Source organism: Podarcis erhardii (genome assembly GCF_964252035.2).
Source record: "Podarcis erhardii genome assembly, chromosome: 4".
NCBI lineage: Eukaryota > Metazoa > Chordata > Lepidosauria > Squamata > Lacertidae > Podarcis > Podarcis erhardii.
Genome location: NC_138508.1, coordinates 63153142 through 63174544, shown reverse-complemented (window position 1 = coordinate 63174544; position 21403 = coordinate 63153142). Strand labels below are relative to the sequence as shown.

General features: G+C 41.4%; 2 protein-coding genes across 2 annotated transcripts in view; one reads left to right on the top strand and one right to left on the bottom strand.

Moving 5' to 3' along the window:
* Positions 1–6628: 6628 nt before the first annotated feature.
* Positions 6629–9506, bottom strand: TASL (TLR adaptor interacting with endolysosomal SLC15A4). The gene is made up of 2 exons (XM_081860919.1): positions 9326–9506; positions 6629–7528 (listed from the first exon to the last, which is right to left on the bottom strand). Exon 2 carries the CDS (start codon positions 7517–7519, stop codon positions 6647–6649), a length of 873 nt encoding a protein of 290 aa, XP_081717045.1. The 5' UTR covers positions 7520–7528; positions 9326–9506; the 3' UTR covers positions 6629–6646.
* An 8297-nt stretch (positions 9507–17803) lies between these two features.
* Positions 17804–21403, top strand: part of GK (glycerol kinase) — a gene marked incomplete at its 3' end in the record, with an annotated part of 39071 nt that continues 35471 nt past the window's right edge. Inside the window, exon 1 of the mRNA XM_081858925.1 lies at positions 17804–18311. Coding sequence (XP_081715051.1) covers positions 18234–18311 — 78 coding nt within the window. The 5' untranslated portion in view covers positions 17804–18233. The remainder of the gene's footprint in view (positions 18312–21403) is intronic.

The following is a 21403-nucleotide window of genomic DNA, read 5'->3' as shown; positions in this document are numbered from 1 at the left end:
TTTCCAGCGACAGTCCCAGATTTACAGAAGCCATCCCAGTTTCTAATTTAATCCCAGAATGTCCTGCTTTCCCTAAGGACGTCCCTATTTTCACTGGAGAAATGTTGCGAGGGTATAGAGTTATCCTACCCCCAAGCCATCTGAAGACAGCCCTGTATAGGGAAGTTTGTTTAATGTTTAATGTTTTATATATGTTGGAAGCTACCCAACTGGAGCAACTCTGACTGCATAGTGTAAATAGTAAAATTATTATTATGGAATAGGATGTCCCTATTTTTAAAGGAGAGAAATGGGCATGTAATTCTGGATCTGTAAAGAGAATAGGGGTCCTCTAACAACTCCCAGCATCCTTAGCAAACTTCAGTTCCCAGGATCCTTTGGTGGAAGCCTTGACTATTTAAATGACATGATACTGCTTTAAATGAAAGGAAGTTCTGTAAAAAGACCTGTCCTTCTCCAGAAATGTACATTGTAAGCCATGCCTACTGGGGCTGTTGGGAGGTGGAGCGAAACAACATCTGGAGGACCTAAAATTCCACAGAGCCACAGCTCTCTGTAAATGCAGTCAAGTTGCTCTAACAGAAATACTCACTAGCTTGTCAGAAGCCTCTTCTATCTTCCTTTCTTCAAGTCTGTGGGCAGTGAGACAGAATAATCAAAGTAGCTGCACCTGTGCCTCATTCCAGGTGCAACTGCCATTAGTAAATAGGTCCTAACAGTGACACTTAGAGAAATTTCAGATTGAGTGAGAATCGTTTCTGTGCTAAAGCTCTACTTCCCTATCAGTCAAAATTATCACTTCCATTTCTGGTCACTTGAGGAAGTGCCTCCTCATCGTTTATGACAAAATACACAGGTGGCTGCTGGCACGTACCAAACCCACAGACTGGACCTTGTTGGTATTCCCCTCATCACTCCACATTTTATTTTAGAAGAAAACAGGCACTAACAAATTAAACTGCTGAACAGAAAATAATTTGAATAGGTTAGAATTTCCCTTTTTAAAAGTATCATTTATCCACCCTCAGAGTAAACAACAGGTTAATTATTTACCACAGGAATTCTATTATCCCAGGATTGTTCCTGTTCTTATGCTAAATTACTCTTTAAAAGTGACACTTTCTCACTCTCACTGGCTATCCTATCCATAGAAGCAAACAAGCTAGTAATAATTATCTCCTAAGTACCTTTTAGGGTATTTGCAGAGCCAGAGAATAGAGATACGAGTACATGAATGTAATGTTACAACCAGATATAACATGCAGAGTAAAGCGCTACTTAACATGAGCAAGGGATGTGCTGGGATAACAGAACTGGGACCTATATGAATGAGAGATTTATTTTTAGGCTGAAATACTATGTACACTAAGGGCACAATCAAAATCTCCTCTTTCCCTTGTCAGCAGGGTTTTACAGAGCAGCAGGACCAGGGCTGTATCTGTAGCCCCGCTGCACACAGCGGTCGGGGTGAAACAAGAGCGGGGGGGGGGGTATCAGATCTGGAGCAAGAATTCAGCCCAGATTGGGCCCGATGCTGTTGCACAATGGCAGTGAAACCAGTCTAGGACCCAATGGATCTTGGGGGCAACTCATCCTCTCCCTACCTTGCATTGCCCAGTTTTGGGACTTTTCACTGGCTACCATGGATGCTGATCTCATCAGTGAGCTACCCACATTCAGCAGCCAGCAGAAGCCTTGTATAGCTGGCAAAGCTGGAGAAAGGGATGCCTCCACTCAATGCAAAAAACCCGACCTGGTTTGGATTGTTCTGTTCCTTGCAAATCACCACTGAATTCAGTGGGACTTAGCATGCATAGAACTGCAAATGTGTGTTTCTTAACAGGCTCAGATTAAACATCTGGCACCTGGGAGAAGCTGCTTTGGCTCCTGCACCCAGGCAGGACCCATCAGTGCTGATGCCTGCCCTGGGTCAGACCCCCTCAACAGGATATGGGCATGCCATTTTAAATGTTCCATTATGTTCCAGGGCACCTGACATAGCACTGTTCTATTGTGGAAGATTTTAAATAGGAACAGGTAGCTGCCACTACAGCCAGGTAAGTCCTTGGCCAGGTGGGTCCACTGGTGTAGGAAAGAGCACTTAGGACACTTTACTGAGGGTTTCTTCAATCTTGGAGTCAACTGTGTTTTTTAAAACCCGAAATTGGCAGGACTGCTTTGCAGTAGTCCCTGATCTTAAAGACAGCTAGAAGGCAAGGATCAGAGGTTATCTGAATACACTGAAATGGAACAAAGATCAATGACTTTTCTTGTATGCAGTTGATCTTTATGATTTGAATGCAGCCACGTGGTCAATGAAACCCCCCCACAGCTCATGCCAATTGAAATGTAAATGGAACAGAAGCTAAAACTGTCTTATCTTCTAACAATTTCTGTTAGTCTTTAAACACTTGTGGGTTCCTTTACATGTATCAGTGGTGTAATGACTCTTGTAATGTATTTAATAGAGGCTGTCATCAAATTCATTGCCTGTTAGACAAAAACTTGAGACAAGAGATTAAAGCATTAGGAAATAATTTGGCCCTGCCTTAAAAATAATGTACTGAAAAAGAGAGGCATGCAAAATATTCATGGTTTCAACTTGTTTTCATGAATATGATTACATCACTTCACATGTTTATCTCACCATGTTTTCTAGAATATATATTGATTATCAAAGATTCAGTAACACTTCATAAGTAATCTGTGTGTCCTGGGTTCCACCTGGAATTTCCTTGAATTAAGACCACTGAACATCTGTAATGTAGAAATATTTTTTTCCCCTGGTAGCTGTGTTCACTTCAGAATAGGGGCCATATAGCATTATTTGCTATTTCAAAAGTGTGTGCATGAAGCTATTTCTATGAGCTACACACCACCTGCTCTTCACATACCTAAGCCAAGAATGTAGATACTTGGGAAACTGAAGTATTTGACAAGTTTCAATTTCTGTGAGATGAAACCACACTTAACTTCCCAGATTCCTGCGCACAGAATTCTTTTTTTAAGCTTTAAAGTATACCACACCCGACAACAAGCTTTGAAGTACACCACTTACAAATATTTGAAATACAACTCCCCACATATAAAAAACACTAAGGGTGCAAATTTTTGCTACATATTTGTTTAAAAGAGGCACACATGGCCTGCCACTTAAATTTCTACAACCTCAGTAGTCAACTAATTTTTACACAGAGTAGACCCATAGAAATAAAAGAACATGACTAACTTAGGATCATAGATTTCAGTGGGTCTACTCTTAGAAAATAGTTGCCTACAACCCAGCGTAACACAGAGCAACATTAGCTATTGCACATGGTGATTGCTACGGGGAACAGGTGTTACCTGCCAGTGTTTTCCACAGCAAATGTACAAAATAGTGAAGTAATTAATGCATGTACACTCACCTTTAAACATTTGTGTGTCCACATCTGTAAATCCTGGTTCTCATCTGGGTACCCAAATAGAGAGAGGAAAGTTCCACTGTGCAAGTGTAAATCCTTACATAAATGGGAAAAGAGCATTGCCACCTATTGTTTGGTCTTACAGAAGAGCAGTATCCGATAAAGGAACCATGACATGAGCTGCTTCAGTATGCAACAACGGCAGCAAGAATACTCATCGCAAAAAACTGGAAAACTCAAGATCTACCCACACTGGAAGAGTGGCAGATGCAGCTGATGGACTATATGCAACTGGCCGAGATGACTGGCAGAATCCGAGACCTGGGAGAAGAGAGGATTGAGGAAGACTGGAAGAAATTTAAGATGTATTTACAAAAACATTGTAATTTGGTTGAATGTTAAGAAGGATGCTAGATTATAAAAAATTGGCCACCACTAAATTAGATTTTGAATTTGATGATAAGTGAGATTAAAGAAAACATAAATTTTATGGAGAATTGCTAGATTATATTTAAATGAGTGGATATAAGATCGTAAACAAGTTGATAATTTGCTTGGAAAAACCTTCTAACGATGTAAATGGGAGCGGGAGACGTGAGGGAGTCCAAAGAAGTGATGAAACTACGTTGTGATAGAAGTAAGATTGTTTATTATTGGTGCATTTGTATTCAAAAACTCTAATAAATATTTATAAATAAAAAAAAGACATGAGCTGCTTCATTTGCTTTAATCCACCTTCACAAAGGGGTGCACACACAGATCAACTTTCTTCACTTAAATGGGGACTATCCTTGCATATGAGAGCTCTATGCAAACATTATTCATCTGCATTGCTTCCAAAGGGTGTGCATATCTATGGAGGGGAACAACTGCACAGTTGCTTTCAGCAGCAAAGAGTTTTCTCTTCCCACTCCCATTGACAGATAAGGAAACAACAGCTGCAAAACAGGCACGTGCAGAAAGTCCACAAAAAGTGGAGCGAATGGGTATATTAGAGCTTCTCTACCCACAGGAATTTGCCAGCTCAGTCTAAGTAACAAGTTAAAAAGAAAATGTTCTATTACCCAGTAAATATGAATTTTAAAATATATCATGGGGATAACTCAGTCCTTCCCCTATACAAGGCAATGAAGCTCTTCATTTGTATACTTCTAGTGCAAAGAGAGTGAAATAAGGTAATTCTGAAGTTGTGAAAGTGAAACAGAGAGCAAGCTGTGATCTTTGTAGCCCTGACTAGTTACTGCTGCAAATGGCTTATAAAGCAGAGGTGCTGGGTTTCCCCCAGCTTTGAAGTGCTGTCTTTGGAATTCACATTCTGTTACATTTCAGTTATTTGTTCAGTTCAATGAAAACAACAAAAACTGGTTAAGGACAAAATTAATTGCCACCAAATATGTTCATATGCTTAGGAGGCAATCCTAACCCTGGCTCCTGCTGCTCCATGGTGCTGAATGGCTACAACGGCATCCTCAGCCCTGCCACAAATGGGGCAGAAACTGTGGGGTGTGCAGGTGTTCATTTTTACGTTATAAATGCAAAGCACAAAATTGAGGGTACAATGCCAAGTTAGTGTATACATACATATGACAGTTCTATTTGCCAGACCTTCAGAATAGAGCCTCGGCTCCCTTTCTGAATTATGGCTGGATCCATAGCAACCCTTTAGAAAGAATCTGCAATTGCACATTAAATCTGTGAGAGTAGGAATAAGTGTGGGTTGAGTGTTATGGCACAGACTTCTAACTGTAGAGAAGAAAAAGTAAATTACAGGAAATTGAAAGTATCACTGCAAAATTGGGTGGGGGGGATGTCTGCTTTTAACATCCTTGGCCATAGTATCATTTCCTTGTCGTATGGCTTTCCATTGTTGCAGGGCTGCCCAACAACTGTCTGAACTCACTGAGAAAAATATTGAGACGAAACATCTTTATTTTTATTGGTCATAACTAACTGATCTTCACCACAATCACATTTTCATTCCATTCACTGGACCACTAGTGATAAGAATTTATTTGTTGATGACATAATAAAAAATGAAAACTAATCAAGTTTCTCTTTTTGCTCAAGTGACAAAGACCTATGACAATTGATACCCTGTGCAATGCAAAGTTTCAAGTCAAGTCAAACCAGTTACCACCAATCCTCATCATCAGATATGACACAATGAGGTGGGGAGAGCTTATGGTCTAAAATGGAAGAGAAAAGGCGGTAGAGGTAGGGAGGCAAGGGGACAATATGTGGTCATTTCAATTAGACATATGTTGGCTTTAGTTGCAGTAAGGAAGAGTGGCTAAGGAACACGAGGGACCAGAAATTCCACAGGGAAACAGGGGGAGAGAATACAAGTAATAGGAATGTAAACGAGAGTGGGCAAGTGAATGCCATCATTTTTGGAAAAGCTATCTCTGGCAGAATCAGGAGTTCAAGCAATCAGGGTCCACAGATGCTCTATAGGACCCTCTGGCGATTTCTGGAGTTCCCAAAGTGTGATGGGAGAAGCAAGGACAGAGTAGGCACTGGGATAAAGGTGTCATGCAGTCCTATACCACCTGGGCAGACACACAGTCATCTGCACAATGGTTTATTTATTTGTTTGTTGGTTTATTAAATTTGTTAGTCATTTTATATTGCCCAAGGCAAGCCAAAGTGACTTAAAGCCACCCAAGCAGACAGAAAAAAAACACCACATAGATACATTAAAACCAAGAAGGGGGTAGAAATGCACTTGGAGGCTCAAGGTATTGGGAAGGGAGGAAAATAATTACACACTGAAAGGAATATTTAGAATTAGTATTGTGCTGAATTCCCATGAGGTTTAATTTTTAATTGCAAAATCTTCCAATGGGGAAACAACTCTCTTCTTCATGCCTGTTTGAAGCCACCATTCCTCCAACTTGCTGCTGCTTGGTGAAGGGAGGTAGACACAAAATGGTCCCCATTGCCAAGGCAACAGGGCCAATGTTCCTTCTCATTAGGATACAAAACAGTGCAATGCAATGGGACAACAACCACATTTGGGTTAATAAAATGTGGAAGTAGGATTATTGGAAGGAAGCATGAAGCATTTACATTTGAAAAAAAGGCATCTAAGTTCTGTATGGTTTACAAACCAAGCCTTCTTTCAGGAGTTCACCTATATAATAGTATTTGGTGCTCTGACCATATCCCAGGGACTTCACCTTACTGAAACGAAACTGACTTTTAACAAAGGTGACTCAGAAATGTCTAGGGGCAGGCTTTATTTATTTAGTCACAGTGCTAAACTGGGAAATGTGAAGACTAGGAGTGCTCATTTCAGTGGAGATTTTCCCACTGGCTAGTCGCAAGAGGCAGTTAATGACCATATCCTTGGCTTGGGTGGTCTTCATGTTCCTTTCTTGTGATAGCTTCATGCTGATTTGATCTACATTGGTCATTATGAATTCTGATGCCAAGATCTGAGTAGGGGATGCACTGCTACCCATGCCATCCATGATATACTGCTTGTACAGCTCCACCACCTTCTCCTCCAAGTAGTTATTCAGTAGTGAATTTGAGAGGGGTTGCTGGTGTTGCATGATGCTGGCCACTCTCCAGCATGAAGAATACCTATTGGTTGGCTTGCGAGGGACCTCAGCAGGTGGCATTGATATGGATTCCATTGGCGGTGGGATCTCTGATGACTCCAGGAATGGACCTATCCCACTGTCATAGGTAAAATCTGTTTTAACTGAACTCATAGGCAGTACCTGGTCACCAGCAATATGAAGGTCATTGTAATTCTTGCAAATACTTTTACAAGAAGGTGGAACTAGGTAAGTGTCTCTGTTGATAGCAGGTCCTGTACAGATTTCCACAGCTGGAGATATTTGCCTTTCTAATACTGGATTTGGAGTTTGTGTATCCATCTGCCTTCTGCTGTTTCTGTTTTCATTGGAACAAACAGAGAAGATGAACTTGCCAACAGACTTACATCTCCAAAAGAGATTTCTGTCCTGTGTTTCCTCTGTTGATTCATAGGTGATGCCATTCAAAGACCTCATCTCATGTACTGTCTCTTCTCCTTGGTTGCAAGCGAGCTTGTAATTCATGAGATCATGATAAGGAATTATACAGAGGTACCCTTCTGACAACATCCTCTAGAACTGGAAAAGAGAAAGAGCTAGCATGAAGCACAATGTGGCAGGTAAGGGAATGGTATAACAGGAGCAAACAGCAAGTGACATAAGAGTGTAAAGTACAACTGAAACCATCACCAGCTACTAGGGAGATAAGAAACATCAGCCAGATTGCGATAAATTCTAGGTCATTAAATGCATGCTAATTCCAGAGTGGGGTGGGGTTTGTGAAGCTTTGCCTGCATTCACACTGCAGCTGATTCTGATTTCCTGACATTTCCTTGTTATTTTGCACATTAAATTTGAGCTTTCACAATATGTAAAAGCCACTTTTTGAAAACTAATGGAATGTAATGGAGCACAAGTTTAGTGCTCATTTGATTCTGGGGGGTGGGGGGAGAGCATTTGTAGCCCCCTTAAAAAGGAAAATCATGCAAGTTTAGCATGGCAAAGCATGTGCTCTATCACTGAACTACAGCACTTGCCCTGAAAGGTTCTATGGATCTAGAAAAAACGGAAAGTAGAAAAATCCGAAGAAAGTAATGTCGGAGGCGAGTAGGCTGCATATCATCTGAGATGACCTAGCCACATACTTACTTTTCTTTCACATTCTAATCACAGCTTATGTTAACATACAAATGGCAAGAAACAAGAAGTGCCACAAAGTTTGACATCAGAGAATACATAATGGATTGTTTGTTCTCTTTCATCCTACAGATGTTTACAGGGCTTAGGAAACAGTTGAACATTATGCTTCAAGTATAAGTTGGAAGGCTGCTAGTTAAGAGAGAAAATGGCAGTGGTTTCAGGGAAACAGAAGAGAGGTTATTTATTCTATTTAAGAAAGGCACAGAACCAAACAGCAATGGGGGTTTTTTGGTGGCGGGGGCGAGGTAGAGGAGAATTACAAAATGTTCCTGGCAACTTTCTGAATAACAGCAGAGAAGTTCTGCTCTTTTTATTTTGGGGTTTCAGGTTCTTAAACTATTTCTTTATAACATTCCCCCCCTTTTTTACAGTTAGAGGGATGTTGCCCAGCTATTCACACCCATTGCCTACAGCTACTCTTCCTAGAGATAATGGATCTCTGCATAGGAAGAGTGTGCAGAGGAAAGGACACTCAAAAACATCGTCTGCACAGCTTGTGTGGAGCTGACTAGAAATGCAATAGTATTGTCCATCTACTATTACTCTGCTTTTAGGCACTATAGGAAAATCTTGGAGAGCATAAATCTTGGTGCATGTCTTACTGCACAGTCAGAGTTAGTCAGCTATTGCTGTGTATGTGACCTATTACATCTATATGAAATTAAGGGTGGATTTGGTCAATTACAGTATCTATGAAGGCAGCGTATTATAGTTCCTTGATCTTTCCTTCTCTTAGTATATGGTTTAAGTTCAATTTCAGTTATATTTTTGACACAAAAATATCTGCCATTTTTGTAAATGCATGCTACAAAATTAAATCCACTCAACAATAACAAATTACCCCCTCCCCGCTCAATTAGGAGAAGACAGCTTCAACCATGAAGCGCATTGATCCATAACCAACCAAGTGTATGCAGTGGGTCCAAGATGGCATTGTTTTAATTTGAGGAGGTTATAAATGGATGTCATACTTCAGTAAAGTAATCAGCATTCTGAGAACCATTGAAAGCCATTGGGTAAGTTTCACTCAATAAGATAATACACATTTAATTTCCACCCAAGTTCTTCAGTTAAACTGGTTTCATAAAGGGTGTACATCAGAGACACACAGCAGATAACCCAATGCACACACAAGAAAAAATAATCTTTATATGGTATAGTCTAGTTCTCACTTACCTTGAAGAACTAAGCTGCTCCTTAAGGCAAGGACTGTGCAGCAGCTTGCAATGTTGTGCAGAAATGTTGCACAGGCATTTGGTTGCCTTAAAAGCTTCTTATGTAACACTTCTTTTCCGTTACTGTAGCTCATGGGTAAGAGTTTCATTTACAGCCTTGTAGGTGGCAAGTGGTTTCCACACACACCACGCCCCCCCGGGTCTCAAGTCACAATAGGTTTTTAAACGGAAGTCTCTGTGCAGGGCATAGGAGCAGCTTTATAAATAACCTTCTGCTGTCAAACAACTTTTAATTCTTTCTTCCTCTTTTTGTTCCCACACAAAGCCTTTTTGTGAAACTGTCTGTTGTTAAAATAGTTTGTTGCTGCCTAACCTGTGTTCACCTATCAGCCAATATTTCCAGACTCCTGTCACTGAGAACTAGAAACATTTTTATCTACAGGCTGTTCATCATAAAGTAAAGCCTGTTGGGTAGCATTGCATGCAGACATAAAGAAATCTTTTAATATATAATTTATATTCATTTAATAAAATGTATGCACCGCTTGAGTATATATTTAAGAACCCTCAAAGTGGTGTGTGTGTGTGTGTGTGTGTGTGTGTGTGTGTGTGTGTGTTATAATAATAAAATTATCAATAAGAACCATAATTTCAGACTTTTGAAATAGCAAACAGAAATCTGAGCTATAATCAGGAGAAACTGAAATTTCCTCCTTTGTTTTTAGACTTGTGGTAGAATGCTTAATAAGCCATCATTTGCCATCTTTGGCTGTTGATCATTTTTACGTACAACTGCTGTCTTTTATCTGTAAGTAGCAACTTTCCTTGTCTTGGGGAAAGGCCATCACTCAGTGGTGAAGCACATGCAAAAGGTACTGGGTTCAACCTCCTTTATCTCCAGGTTAGGGCTGGGAAAGACTGTCTGAGATCCTGGAGAGGCACAGCTAGTCAGTGTAGGCAATACACAGCTGGATAGGCCATTGGTCTTATTTGGTATAAAATGGCTTCCTACCTTTTTCTCACACACGTGTCTGAGATCTGTGGTTTTTACTGTGCAGTCTGCCACTGAAAGCTTTAATTTGATGGTGGTTTGAGTAACACAATGTGAATTCAAAATGAGCTGTTCTAATTATTCTGTATCCAACTTTTACTCAGATTCTTTGGGGAAAGGAAGTGTGCATGTGTGTGTTTTCTTATTCTGCCTAGTGGTGATGGGGGAGACAGTTCTAGGGGAGGGGGCAAGAAGAAGCATGACACTCTAGAATTGCAAAATTGGCTCACAGGCCCTCAAAGGTTGGCAAACCCCAATTTCTAAACAGGCTTAAGAAAGAGGGTTACTTTCCCTCCTAAGATTTGAAAATGCAAAGTGCATTTCCTCCAGGATATCCTCTAAGCATAATGATGCACAGACCAGTGCCTTCAGAGTTAGTTTAAAAATGCCATACAGTGAGTGATTAAATAAGATTTAAAACAGTGTAGAAGCAACCTTGGTCTAGCCTCTAAACTACAGCAATGTGATCTGATCTTCTAAAACATTGTGGTTGGTATGTTTGGAGCTATGTTGTTTTGTATAAGAATACTCTTTTTAAAAAACAACATTGGTCTACTCTGATACCTGATAACATCAGCTATGTTGTAAGAAGTAAGCAGCTGGAGCCCCCTAGTGATTGATAAAATGTGTGGAACTACTCTTTAAGTGCAGCTGTGTTCTGCTTAGTTTTGCTAGCATCCATTCCCTGCCCCTTCTTACCCGATACAATCCTGGAAAATAAATACATATCAGCTTTAAAAGAATAGTGCAGTGGGTCTTTTACATAATATATGGGAAAACAAAACAAATTCCTTCCAGTAGCACCTTAAAGACCAACTAAGTCAGTTCTTGGTATGAGCTTTCGTGTGCATGCACACTTCTTCAGATACACTGAAGAAGTGTGCATGCACACGAAAGCTCATACCAAGAACTGACTTAGTTGGTCTTTAAGGTGCTACTGGAAGGAATTTGTTTTGTTTTGACTATGGCAGACCAACACGGCTACCTATCTGTAACTGATAATATATGGGAGTTGGCTTAATGTAGCAACAGCAAATGTGGTAAAGCAGATAAATAATTAAAACAAGACATTAATAACAGTGCTTTCCACTGCAGATTACCGTACATTTGCATAGGAGTCTTAATATGGATTTATATGATTTAAAGTTGCTTGTCCCTTAGCATTTAAGCAACACGTTTCTTTTCATCTTCTAAACAAACTTTTAACATTTGACCCACTTCTGAACAGCCTAAAACAGACACACACCAGCAAGCAGCCCTTGGCATAGGGCCAGCTCCAGGACTGAGAGATTGGGGGACCTCAGGAAAGTATTCCCTGGAAAGTCCCCTGTGTGAGTGATCTCCATCAGCAGGATCAGACTACAACATTTCACTACTTGAGGTGCAACAGGAAATACCTTCTCCAGCAACAGTAGTCATGGCAAGACAAGTTATTTAGACATCTGTGGTTGAAAATACCACAAGTGCCTCTTCTACCCCCACCCCCACCCCCTGGCATCAACATGGCAATGGTAATAAGGTAAATAGCCAACAGTTTGTCTCCCTTTCATGGCACCCCAGTCAGTTGCCCCTCATCTTATACCCTCCAATGTTTATCTGATGGAAATAGGGACATCCTATTCAACAGTGACAACATTTAGACCCCATCCATCTGACTGGGTTGCCCCAGCCATTCTGGGTAGTTTCCAATGTATATAAAAACACAGTGCAACTTTAAAACATTTAAAAACTTCTCTATACAGGGCTACCTTTAGATGTCTTCTAAAGATTGTATAGTTACTTATCTCCTTGGCTCAGGGGTTACCTAACTCCATTTCTCCAATGAAAATTGGGACATCCTAAGGGAAAGCGAGACATTCTGGGATCAAACTGGAAACTGGGATGGCTTCTGTAAATCTGGGACTGTCTCTGGAAAATAGGGACACTTGGAGGGTCTGTCATCTTGGAATCCAAAATGTCTTGGTCTGGCCCTGAAGCAATTAGAATAGAACCAACAGAAACCACAAGTAGGAGGGTCACATTTCTGCCATGGACACTTTCACCTCACTGACCAAAGGTGAATGTGACCGTATCACAACTATCCATGAACTTTCCAGCTACTAGCAATGAAAATAGACCATCCCACAAACAGGTGGAATAAACACACCCCATATTCTAGCATCTTCCTATAATGTATTCATACATTGCTGGCTGATTTTTTTTATACTAGCCGATTCATGTTTACGTAATGTGAAGAGAGGCTTCCTCACCTTGTGCAGAACTGAATTTCATTAAACCTTAGATAGAAGATTAATGTGCAACAATGGAAGCAATTTTGTAACTCTAAAGCATTACTCCTCCTGCCCCTGAGTATAATATGCTACTTTAGCTGATTGCTGCAGCGACTGCCTTAGGCTGCAATCCTGTATGTATTTACCTAGACCATCTAGTAATCCATTGAAGGGTGGAGCTTAAATCTTCCTTTCTTTTTCAAAGCCCCTCTGAAGTCAATACGAATCAAGTTTGTGTAGACATGTACAGGATTAAACTGCTAGTCATCAAATTTATTGCCACCAAAGTAATTCATCATCAAATACAGTGTGTGAAAACTAAATTGCAGCGGTTAAACTGCTAATTCAGGAATCTTGTTCAACCAGTCTAAAATGTGAAGAGGTCCAACAAATTGAATGCAGAGAAAGTGTCACTTGAATTAATATAGAAAAGGGAATTTTAGTACAAGTGTTTTACTTCTTGCCCATGATCAGAGCAGCCTAATATTTTAGAAGAGTCAAGAGATTTGTGTATGGGAGCAGGGGGAGTGGCATTGGCAAGGGAGGAGGGCAATTCTCTCAAGTCCCATCCGGTCAGGGTTCCAGTTGCCAGCAAGTCAGATGTCTGGTAAAAGAACAATGTGACAGGGGAAGCCCTGGCTACCTGTCCTGGGCATTATCTAATCAACTCCTTAATTTGGCCTTTGGGGGAGCAGGGACAGGTGCTCTGCAAGTCAGTCAGAACCTCTGCACACAAACAGATGGAAGGTGAAGGAGTAGGTTCCTTTGCTTGAGGTTGGAAGAACAACATGTGAAAACTTGCCTTTGTCGATACTGTAATAAACTTTATTGAAGCTTGTTTGTGAGCCATCTTGTAGTGTGTGAACCACACAGAAAACTTTTTGCTGAAACTCAGTATATAAATATTCTGAAGAAAGAAAGAATAAACATTTTAACGCTATCACTGGAGTTTGGGTGGCCACCTGTCATGGATGCTTTAGTTGAGATTCCTGCTTTGCTTGGTAGAATTTGTTTGAGTACAGCCAAATATAGGCTCAGGCTATCCTCTTGCTATTTCTTGCATTTCAAGATATAATGCCAGGCAACATTTTTTTAAAAGGTGCAGGAAGAGGGAATCTCTGGTCCTCCAGTTGTTGTTGGGCTCCAACTCCCACCAGTCCCTGCCAGCATGGCCATGCTCAGGAATGATAAGGGTTGCAGGGTTCAGCAATGTATGGAGGGCCACAACTTCCCTCTACACCCTTAAAAAAGTCAGGTTCAAACAGCCTGGTGAGAGTGCATATAGATGGGCTTGCTGCACTGAAGTTCTGAACTGCATTCATTGGCTTATCACAAGATTATTTTGATTTATATCTTGCATTTTTTTCTGTTGCAATTTTAAAAGCATTCAAAAGCAAATGCAGCTTCTCCTGCTTACAGTATTTCAACAATTCCAGTCAATCTTCCCAGTACTATCCTCATAACTCCACACCCTCTTGCCCACCCTACCCCAAAAGACAGAATTTATTTTCAAAATGGCATTTCTGTTCCATCCATCCCTTCACATGGGTATTCTACACAATTCTTTTCAAAATGTGACCAATCTGTTATAAACCATGCATATGCAGTAACCAGCATGTCCCCAGCATGCAAAGAAAGAGAATGGAAGTAGTAAAAGTGTGGGTGCATGGGTGCTAAGTTATAAGTGAGCAGAACATATAAGACAAAATAGCATTATTGCCATTTTCAGAGCATGCAAGTTAAGACATGGGCCTTAATATAATGCTTATTGCAGCAGAAGTGAATTAGTAAGAACTCTTTTAAAAATTACATTTTCAAATTGTAGAATTTTTACAACAGGCATGGGAATGGAGTTGATTTCCAGAAATTCTGTATCAATAAAATTGAGAAATTGTGCTTAATAATAACATAAAAATGAGAATGGAACTCCAGCTGCCATCCACTTTATATGCAAATGCTGGTTTATGATGCTGAAAAAGGCTTCTAGTAATTAGCATTTTGGAATATAGTTGGTTAGTGAGTAGGTTAGATTTAAAAAATACCTCTAAAGGAATAGGCCTTAAGATCAAGAATTCATATTTATGAGCTGATGTTTGGGGAATTTCTGGCTAGGGGGGTTACTTGTTTGAAATGTCCAATATGGAGCACCCAACCAAGTTTTCCCTCTTCTAATACACAAGAATTTCATTCATATCCATAACTGACTCACTATGATTGGCCAGTGCAAGGTTGACTGGATAAGAGGATTGCATTTCATCCCTTTCCACAAACCTCTGCACTACAAACAAGAAATCTTGTTTGGTTCTCTAAGCAGAGCTAACGACTGTTGTTGTTATTATATTATTATAATTATTATATATTCATCCTAAGGCCACCACACTAAAGGTTACCACACTAAAACAGAATATTAAAAACTGTTTAAAACAACTTACTATCACAAAAAGGTGAGTCCTAAAAATATACACCTCAGGGATCAAAAGCCAGGGTTGGTTCAGGGAGCCCAAGCCCTGGGTCCAGGATCTCATGACTTTTGTCCTCCCATTATTCCTTTTTCCTTTGCTCACAGGACAGATGATACACTGCAAAGCAAAATGCTGATGAGACCCAAACCACCTGCATCTTAATTTCCCCAGAAATATCTGTACATATAAACCAGCATAATGCAAATTTGTGTAACAGGCCTGCATCCTCAGCCCCCAGCATTAGCCCTGCATAACACTTTTGACATGTATAAAATGTTGCTTCTTTATTAGTGTAGTTCAAGCCCAAGTATAGGGAAAGGAGAGGGTTAAAGCTCCACTTTTCCAGAAGTCATCTGTATCCAGGACATTCCATTTCTATATGTGTTGAGGTTCCTCTGCAGGATTACTGGGGAAAGAGTTCCCTGAAGATAGAAAACTAAGATAAAAGATACCGTAAGTCTTTTCTTACAATGACTACCTTTTTTCTTTCTAAAGTCCAAGTGCAAAGCCCTGGGCTCCTTTGGGAGGAAGGGGGAATATAAATTTAATTAATAAATAAACTATGAAAAAATACAATAAATTTGTTTGCTAGTGTTGCCATTTTTTAAATTAAAAAATCATAAAAGGTTCAGGGATGTAAACACACTGCTGGAATAATAATAATAATAATAATAATAATAATAATAATAATAATAATAATCTTAAATTCTAAGTCATATATTTCCTGTTTTGGAAGGAAAACAAAATAAATTGACATCAGAAAACCATGCAGTATCTTAACACCAGCAGTGTGTTGCCCAGTCTAACTACCAGAAATTCTTTTTTGCTGCAGTCCAAAATATTATTAGGTAGAAGAAACCTGTTCAGCCATGAACACTATTTGTTTAAACATCTCAGCTTTTGATTGCACTTCTGTGTTCCTTGAAAACGAACAAAAAAGCCTATTGTCTGTGTTCATTAACCCACACAGCTGACCTCATCACAACCCTTTTTTAAACAAAGCAACAGAGTAGAAAGCCACACCTTTTATTTCTTTTTTTTTAAAAGTAATTTTTATTAATTTTCACAAACAATAACACACAAAAAAACATACACAAACAACACATGTGCCACACCTTTTATTTCTATGGATAGCTTGGTTTCTATGGATAGCTTGGTTTTCAATATTAATTCCAACCAAAATTAACTCTAGTATCTCTTCTTTGCAATGTGGAGTCTCATTAACACAGTGTCTTAAATGTTTTGACTGCTTTGCTGTACTTATGCAAAATAACCTCAAGAAAACTTTCAAGCTATTAAGAAAGTGCCATTGACACTCTTTTTCTTAGCACTAAAAGTAATCTGTAAACTGCAGTGACTTGCTATGGGGACATTTATTCCCTCTGGAATGGTGCAACAGAACTAATTTCTTAACTACCCTACCAGACTGCTTTTAGTGCAATCCATGTTCCGGGGTATGATCAGAAAGCACATGATGTAACCAACTTGATTATCCAACTAATCAGGTTTTCCAAGACCACATGCATACCACCTTGGGTTCCATGATTGAAGAAAGGCTGAATATAAATTATAGCAAGTAAATCCAGAAATAAATCAAGACGCAAGCCCATCGAGTTCAGAGTGGTGTCTTCTCTGGGGCTGGGAGCAAGCCCCACAGAAAGTTGGTAGATTGCCCTCTTTTAATGTGCCAGTGATGGCTTTTAAGTTGCTGGGGGTCCATGATATATATGTGATATGATTATGAAGCCTGGGTGCTCGACTTCAGAAATGAGCTGTGGTGTGTGTGGCTGAGGACAGGATCTTTTCTGTGACTGCCCCATGCTGTAAGCAGCACCCCTCAGAAATAGCACTTAGCACCATTTCCTTTTAGGCAGCAAGTTTAAAAAAAACATTTATTTTCTCCTAATGTGTCTTGCTGCTGCTTTTCACTTTGTAAGGAAGAAATAGCTTTATCCCGCAAGGCCAAAGGCATGACATACCATCTCCTGCCACAATATACCTGGTTTTGCCCCCCGCCCGGCTAACAGGGTGACGGTGACTCCCCTGCAATTACAGTGCAGCCAGGGCCAGATTTAGGTTTGAAGCTACTGAAGGTAATGGGGCCCTTTATATGTCCAGCTGTCCTTTGTCAACAACCAATTGTCGCTGTTTTTTTGTATTGAATATATGCTATATGGCAATTTATGGACCTAATAGGTATCTAAAGCTATTTGCATATAACAAATAAAACACTGTTGCTGTATGTAGGATTTATTTTATTTGTTTTTTATCTTATATTTTGGAAATGTACATCCAGGGGTTGTTTAAAAAATTTTGGGATGTGGGGCCCTAAGCTATAGCTTCTTTAGCTTATACGTAAATCAGGCACTGAACTCTATGTGTGCCTGCCTTGAAATGAAGTGCCAGGTCGATGGTGCCTACTTCCCAGGCCTGTCCGTGCGAGAGACTGCGCAGGTGCGCACTGACTCAGCGCACTTCTGAGGCAACCTTGCGCGCAGGTGACTGGGGGGGGGAGGGATTCCTCTTTCCCGGACGGGACTCCGGTTCCATCAGCCACCTGGCACTTCAGAGGCAGGCGACAAGCGGGGAGGAGAGCGCCGGAAGGAGGCCGCTCACGGCGTTCTAAGCGCTTGCGCAAGGCAAGAGGCTCTTGCACCACCGACGCCGTCACAATCCACCGCCGCCTCTGCCCGGGGAGGGAGCGGCGGCGGCGGCGGCGGCCGCAACAGCAAGCAGCAGGCAGCGAGCCAGTGCAGCCCAAGGCCGAAGAACCTCCAGTTCACGTCAGAGGCCCGGTGCACGTGACCGGCTAGCTCAGCGGCCCCCATTCCCGATGCATTGAGCCGCTTCCTGTGGGGAGGGGGGGGGGAAATAAGCCCGCCCTGCCCTCCTCCTCCTCCTCCCGGCTCGCTGATTGGCGGCTGAGCGGCAGCGCGTCGGGCCAGCGCCCCCTTCCCCGCCTCCAGCCTCTGATCCGGGAAGCCACGCGCCGCTCTCAAGAGCGGAGGGCGCCGGCTCGGGAGTGTCAGTCTTCTGTCACTCTCGCTCCCGCCCGCCCTCGCCGTGGCGGGTGACAGGGTCGCCTAGGAGACGGGCCGGGGTCGCGCGCGCGGACGGAGCCTGCCCATGGCAGAGGCCCGGGGTGGGGCGATGGGCCCGCTGGTTGGGGCCATCGATCAAGGGACCAGCTCCACGCGCTTCCTGGTAAGCGCAAGCCGGCGAGCGGCCGCCTCCGGGGACGGAGGGGGATGATGGAGTGACAGGAGGAGGAGGAGGAGGAGGAGGAGGCGGCAGCGTGGTTGCCCTTGGTGGGAGCGTGGAGGACGGAGGCTGCTGAGAGGGGCTGGGCAGGTGCCAAGCGAGGTCTCCCCTTGCCCAGGCTCGCGGAGGGAGAATACGGGGAAATGCCCTTGGCCAGCTAAAAGCGTCTTAAAAGAGGATGCCCCCCACACTGGGGAAGCTACAGGGTCAGAAGGTTGCGTTTCGAGACCAGTACGAGCCCCAGGGCTTAAAAAGCAAACCCATTATTTTGTTACGAATGAAACACATCAAAGAGCAAATGATTAATGCCTCTTCTACCTCTCTGTCTTTACATATAGGGCTGCTGATGTTGGCTTTGGTTTTTGTTTGTGTGTGCCCAGGGGTAAGGAGAAGGGGATATTGGCTTCTCCTGGAATAGAGAGCAGTCTGACATAGAGCCCTTTTCTCACTTTATCCCCTTAACTGTTCTGCCTTTTTCCTTGTCATGCTGGGCAGTATGAGAGACAGGGAGTTTCCACTCAGTCCTCTGATCTAGGGTGTGATGGATGGAAGCAGGCGTGAGAGCTTTCTTTTACGCTGCTGGCGTTTCTTATTCTACAAGCCACAGTGCATCATCCATTTGCTGTCTACGCTAGATCACCTGTAGTGTGTAAACTCATAGGTTGGTGGATGGAAAAGTTTATATAGGGAAGAAAAAAGATGAGTAGAATCTGGTAACAACTTCTAACATTGTTATTCCCGTTTCTTGCATTATTAGTGTTGTACTAAAAAGTTTAGCTTGGATTCTGGGCAATTCCAGTGTGAATGAAGCCTCGGAAAACAGGTGCCACTGCTTCATCCAGAGATCAATATGCACTACAGGTAGTTGCATTTGTCAGAACTATGGTACCCTACTGTGAACCTCAAAGCTGAGGACAGTGAAATAAAAAATGGCTGGCAGGCAAGAAATGTCATCTTATACTTCACTCATGCACAGTGTGTTTCCTGCTTAATCCAGTTTTGCAACTGTAGTGCTGTGCAAACTTGGGAATGTCCCTCTGAATTTGGAAACACAAGCATTTCTAAATATTGTTTTATATATAAGGTAAAATCTTGTTTGTGTTTTTCACGCAGACTGTACTTGTATAGAGCAGGTGATTTTGTATAATAAGGTTTTCACCAGATTTAAGGGTTAAATCATTGTTTTTAGTAATAATAATAATCTTGGTCTAAGCATTCTCTTCACCCAACTTTTTTCTTTTCTTTCTTTGCTTTTTAAACTGGGCAGGCATTCATACAGGATCTGGCTAAAGTCCAGGAATCTGTTTTAACAAATATTATGAAAACAAACATGGTTAAAATAGATTTCGGGCACAGTTGAAGTCAAGAGTTTATTGCTGAAGTGGAATCACATCATAGATAAGGGGAACGTGTATCATACCATTGAAACAATTGCAGTGCATAAATGTACCAAAAAAAGTACTAATTCTGCGCCAGAGTTTTAAATTGCTTTGGTAGGGTTTTCATGCATTCTGTTTACAGTTTGGCATGAAGTACAAGAATGCATTTGTCATTGTTTTATGTTCTTTTGAACATCATTTTGCTTGCCTGTATCAGAGTAACAGGCTGCCAGATTTGGTACTAACTTTGTGTGCATATACAGCACATTTTAAGAGCCCATTCTGGGACACCATTGAACCTGCAAATTTCTGTGAATTGCATATAAAATTCCATGAATGTGTTTCCATAGACACTATGAAAGCATATGCTGTATTCTGAGGGGTAAATGCAACCCTGCAATATCATATCAGGATTATACCAAGTATGTGCTTGTCCTGAAACATCAAGCCCAGCCATGGGTTTGATATTTGTTTTATGTTTTGTTTGTTTATTAATAAATTTACAACCTGCCTTTCAGGATTTAGTGCCCTTCTAAGGCAGTGTATAGAAAACTACAGAACATGATAGACAAAATCAGCACCATCAAATTAAAATCCATATTATACCCCATTTACAGTAAGCAGTGATACTTCATCAGAACACAGCTATTAATAGAACACAGACTGAAATTAAATGACTTTAAGAATTCAGTTGAAAATAAACTATGATAGGGCCACAGTTATTTCCACGAGTGCAGAAAGAAAAGTGCTTGGTACCCAAGCTGACATCTCTTATTGATGGACCAGAGAGCAGTACCTCAGAAGCTGATCTTAAAGCTTGAGCAAGCTCATACAGCTGCAGGTGATCCTCCAGATATCTTAGTCCCAACCCATTTTGGGTTTTAAGGCCAAAATCAGTAGTTTAAATTGGGCTCAGAAGGAGATAGGCAGCTGAATGTTTGTCGCCTTCTTGGCCATTAGACCCACTATTGGTCTTGTCTGCTCAACCTGCCAAAGTTTATATTTGCATGCAGGAAAAGTCCCTAACTCACCAATGGTTTGAGACCCATTGCCTACCTTCACCTGGTTTAGCTGGCAAATCGAAGTCATGCCCAGGGTGTGACTGCTGTCACATGCTGACAGTTTCTAGCAGCTACAGGTGAGAGCTGAGTGCAGGATGGGGATGGAAAGTAGACAAACTACCCCAGAAGGAGCATGGCTTAATCTATCTATCCTCTTTCTGAACAAAATAAAGTACAGTGGTGCCCCGCAAGACGAATGCCTCGCAAGACGAAAAACTCGCTAGACGAAAGGGTTTTCCGTTTTTCGAGGTGCTTCGCAAGACGAATTTCCCTATGGGCTTGCTTCGCAAGACGAAAACGTCTTGCGAGTTCTTGCGAGTCCCCCCCCTTTTTTTCCTTTTTCTAAGCCGCTAATAGCCGCTAAGCCACTAATAGCTGCTAAGCCGCTAATAGCGCTAATCTGCTAAGCCGCTAATGGCCGTGCTTCACAAGACGAAAAAACCGCTAGACGAAGAGACTCGCGGAACGAATTATTTTCGTCTTGCGAGGCACCACTGTATAGAAAAATATGTTTTTAAACTTCATCCAATGGTTTTATATTGGAATTGCGTCTTTATGTTTTTTATGTATACAACTCCTGTGTATATATTGTTAT

What these genes read in the sequence shown, in the direction of transcription:
- TASL (XM_081860919.1), bottom strand. Translation starts at nt 7,519, where the DNA reads ATGTTGTCAGAAGGGTACCTCTGTATAATTCCTTATCATGATCTCATG.